This window comes from Octopus bimaculoides, chromosome 1, assembly GCF_001194135.2.
Source record: "Octopus bimaculoides isolate UCB-OBI-ISO-001 chromosome 1, ASM119413v2, whole genome shotgun sequence".
Classification (NCBI taxonomy): domain Eukaryota; kingdom Metazoa; phylum Mollusca; class Cephalopoda; order Octopoda; family Octopodidae; genus Octopus; species Octopus bimaculoides.
Window position 1 is genome coordinate 95,241,020 of NC_068981.1, and position 4,599 is coordinate 95,245,618.

The 4,599-nt window shown below is 33.7% G+C and overlaps 1 protein-coding gene across 1 annotated transcript in view; it reads left to right on the forward strand.

Annotated features, from left to right (window-relative positions):
- Positions 1–4,599, forward strand: part of LOC106876024 (patatin-like phospholipase domain-containing protein 7) — an 83,425-nt gene that overhangs the window by 23,473 nt on the left and 55,353 nt on the right. Inside the window, exons 4-6 of the mRNA XM_014924399.2 lie at positions 1,473–1,555; positions 2,705–2,848; positions 4,341–4,500. Coding sequence (XP_014779885.1) covers positions 1,473–1,555; positions 2,705–2,848; positions 4,341–4,500 — 387 coding nt within the window. The remainder of the gene's footprint in view (positions 1–1,472; positions 1,556–2,704; positions 2,849–4,340; positions 4,501–4,599) is intronic.

Here is a 4,599-nt window from a genome sequence, read left to right on the forward strand (position 1 = left end):
ATAGAGTTACTACCTACTCCTTTTCTACATACTGAGCAGGGCCATCTACCTGAAGGGGTTTGTGTTTTATCTACCTTCCTACTTATTAGGATTTTGGTTTTAGCTAGGTTGACTCTAAGGCCCTTCAATTCTAGACCTTGCTTCCACACCTGAAACTTCTCCTCTAGTTCTGATAGTGACTCCGCAATTAGGGCAAGGTCATCAGCATAGAGGAGCTCCCAGGGGCAACCTGTCTTGAACTCCTCTGTGATTGCCTGGAGGACTATGGTAAATAATAGGGGGCTGAGGACGGAACCTTGGTGGACCCCTACCTCTACCCGGAATTCATTGCTGTACTCATCTAGTAAAATATTTTTTTACCAACATAAATCATGACCAATATCCTTTTCTCTACTTTTCTGATTATCTACTTAACCCATCTCATGCAACTAACACTTAGATCAATTTATTATCTTACCTCTATCACTTTTTTATGAAATATTAAATGCATTTGATACTCTTAATTAGATTTAAATCCAATGTCTCTTAACTTTTGTGACTCAGCTTCTACTTGGTTGCAATGTCTAACTGTATTAGTCAATAATGAGCTGCATACTTGCTATTATTTATGAAACAGTGAATCTGGAGCTAAAAGATGGTGTTGAAGACCCTATGATTCATAACATCAATTTTAAATCCTTTCCATTTATCAGCTCCAAGGATGCAGTTAATTTGCAGTTTTCATCATCATAATTTAATGTTTGTTGTCCATGCTGGCATGGGTTGGATGGTTTGGCTAAGGCTGGTAAACTGAGGGGTTGCACCACACTCCAGTCTGATTTGGCATGGTTTCTACAGCTGGATGCCCTTCCTAATGCCAGAGGTGCAATAGATTGCCTTCCCATTATCTCATTCAGGGGGATTCTTTAGGGGTAGGAGACTGTCAGATGCTCTGTTTTCTACTATAGAAAAAGCCATCTTGAAAGCCTGATTACCCAGTTGGTCTTGTCTTCATAACGATGCTGATGACTAACTGGTTGAGACTGAACTCTGTCAGAGGCTTGATTTAAATAAAGCCAAGTATATGTTGCATTTTTAAAAAATTTATTCTTGATTTAGGACATATGGTCTTGATCCTGTAAACCACTGACGATCATGTGAGTTTCTAATTAGCATTATTGACTATTTCCCATGTTTTATAGTGACATAAATTGAGAGGGATAGGCCTAGTCCAGTGCTTGTTCTTGTATCCAAATTACAGAGCTGTTCTGATGAAAACATGCAAACTTAATTTTCCCAGTAATGGACCAATATTGTTTCCACATCCTTAAATTAAGACTTCCATCACAATATCTACATCATTCATCATCATCATTGTCTTAATGTCCACTTTTCCATGGAATTTGTATAATTGTATGTATTCTTGGCCAAGACTCCACCAACCCAAGCAAGCATAGAAAAATGAATGTAACATTTTGATGATTATATTTCAGGTAAAAACTTTTACGAAAAACAATGTATTAGGTCCCAGAGGTCGAATGAAAAAGCGGCAGCTTGTATTGAAACTGGCAAGAAGGTAACTAATTTAATGTTTCTTGAAGTGTTTTTGCTACAATAATACTAATAATGATAACAGTAATAATAATGTTGATAGTAGGAATAGTAGTAGTAGTAGTAGTAGTATTAATAATAATAATAATAATGGCTTCAAATTTTGGCACAAGGCCTGCAATTTTGTGGGAAGGGGATTAGTCAATACCACCATCCTTATTTTTATCCTCAACAGACAAAAGTCAGCCTTGGTGGAATTTGAGCTCAGAACATAAAGAAGCTTGAAGAGATGCTGCTAAGCATTTTCTCCAGTGTACTAATGATTCTGCCAATTCACTGCCTTAGTAATAATAAAAATAATTTATTTGAGGGAGAATTGGTGACTATTTCATCAGGGTAAACATCTGTGTTGAGACTTGCTCAGCTGGCCTTGATGACATTGGTGGAGTTGGTAGTGTCCATTAAATTACGTTGTCTGTTGATGAAAATCAGAATGAACTTAGAAAGGAAAATCTTAATCAACATTGTTATCAGTCTTTAGTTCCTTTTACGTTTAGAAAGAATGTATCTAATAGATGTACTAATTAAAGCAGAAAATATTACTGTAATCTCATCCACTGTTAAAAATACTTGATTCACTTTCTTCAGGAATGGTCTTACAAAAAAAAAAAAAAAAAAAAAAAAAAAAAAAAATCAAAGGATGGTTTAAAATCAGGATGTGTATGGCTTAGTGGTTAAGATGTTGGACTCCTGATCATAAGATTGTGGTTTCAATTGCTGGACTGGGCAACATGTGTTCTTGAGCAAAACACTTCATTTCACATTGCTCCAGTCCACTCAGCTGGTAAAAATGAGTAATCATGTGACAGACTGGTATCCCATCCAGGTGGGGAATATGTATGTCACAGAAACTGGGAAAACTGGCCCTATGAGTATATATGACCCAAGGAAGGATTTTTATCCATTTATCATTTATGCTCCACATTGTGACTGCTGTATGTTACTTTTGTTGTTGTTTTCATGTCTTCAACTTAGAATACAATGTTTAAAGGCTTAGATTCATCCACTTAGAACAGATTTTAAACTCATATTTGTTGTAATTTTTATTTAAAATGCCTAGACAGGTGTTAACTTAGGAGTAAATAATATTTCTTTGTGCGATGTTTCCTTGCAGGCTTCTTGAACACAAGAAAGAGAATCATCCAAAATTGCTAGTCAAAGAACCTCCACGATCTTTCTTGGAGGTTGATTCTTCTGAACAGGATGAATCTGATCATAGACTTCCTTCTGATATTTTGTATATGCTCAGAAGTGTCAGGTAAGTAAATGTGATTTTATTCAAGTTAATCTTTTGTGTATTTAAAAAATTTTTTTATACCAAACAGTATCTTTCTTCAAACAAATCTACAATAATTGTTTTTCATATAATTTGTTTCCAGTAGTAGGTTATCCTTAATGTAATCCCAGTTAAGTTCAATTATATTCCAATATGGTTTAACTTTATGTAGTTTTCTTAGAAAAGAGTTAGACTATAATTATATTTTTCTGTTTTACTTACTGAAATAACACAACTTCTTGATTCGGAGAAATATTGCTTTTTATCATTTATGTAATTAAAAAAAATTTTACGACCCTATTTTGCTTATTTTCATTTTAGTACACTGGTGTGTGTCACTCTCTTGGTTATTTCTCAGTTTCTTCTCATCATAAGTTTTGTTGTTCTGTATTGGTATTCATTTTGTATATGTAATTTCTGTAAGATTTTTCTATGCATGGAATGTTGGAAAATACAAGCTTTACAGTGACAAATCTTTTCTAAATGCCTTTAAAAACTAACATCAGTTGACTTCCTTTTAATGATTGAAATATACCAAAACTAATGTAGATTTAAAATAACTAGAATGCTGCTTGTTCCAAGTTTTTCTTGATGTAGTAAGTGCATTAATTTTTTAAAGTTGTTAGTATTATTTTTCTATTTATTTACCTGTGGAAAAGCAGCACCTATGACCTTTGTATCCCTTCTCAGACTGGTGTGAATAATACAGTTGTTAAGTTTGAACTTCTATAGTTTAACAAATAATAAAAGTGTGGGTTGCAGCTCTTGGAAGAAATAACTGGGCAAAGTGTTTAATATATGATAGGAGAAAAGAGTGAGGTGAGACATGTTAAGGATGAGAGAAGACTGGATCAAGTGAGCTGGTGTAGGTATGATAGGAGTTTGTTAGTATAGAAGAGAGAGGCCATTGTAGAAAAGAAACAAAGCGTCTGTGTTATAGCAGATTTATTTTGATTGTAATTAAAGGTGTTTGAGTGAATAGCAGCAGCATATTCATATATTCAAGCAACTTTCTAATGTGGATCAAACCGGAACTGAATGTCTGAAACTGATCTGAGCCAGAGTATTTTCTGTCTCTGGAAAAGACCCAACTTTTGGATGTGTAATCCATTAGTTTAAGATAGTACAGAGTTTAAGTTGTTGGATTACATAGTCCTAAGTTCAAATCTTACTATAGCCATAACGTTGTGAATCTCAAATAAGAATATAACTTTACTTGTTCTTATTTACCCTGACAACAGGTTCCATTCCTACTTTACAAAAGAAACTCCTCATTTCTACTGGCTAGGGAATTTTCAATAAATATGATATTTGAATTATTTTTTTATTTTATATGAATTATGGTGCATTGTGTTACTTAACATTTGATTTGCCAGAGTTATTGTATACATAAATAAAAGAATAAGAATTATTTTAAATTCTCACAAGCATTATACTGGTGTTTCATTCTTCATTTATTCATTTTTCTACTCAGGGTGTTTGGACATCTTCAAAAAGATTTGTTTTTAGAGCTTTGCCGAGATTTTGAACGAAAGTTTATACCAGCAAATAGTTATCTGTTTCGCATTGGTGACAATGACGACAGTATATATGTAGTGGAAAGTGGCAAAATTAATGTCTGCTTCACTGAAAGTGTAAGTTGTTGCTTTATTCTTCAGTTTTTACTTCATTGGTAACACTTTTATCAATTTGAGAATTTGACAAGCATGTCTGTGTTGTGAGAAGTTTACTTC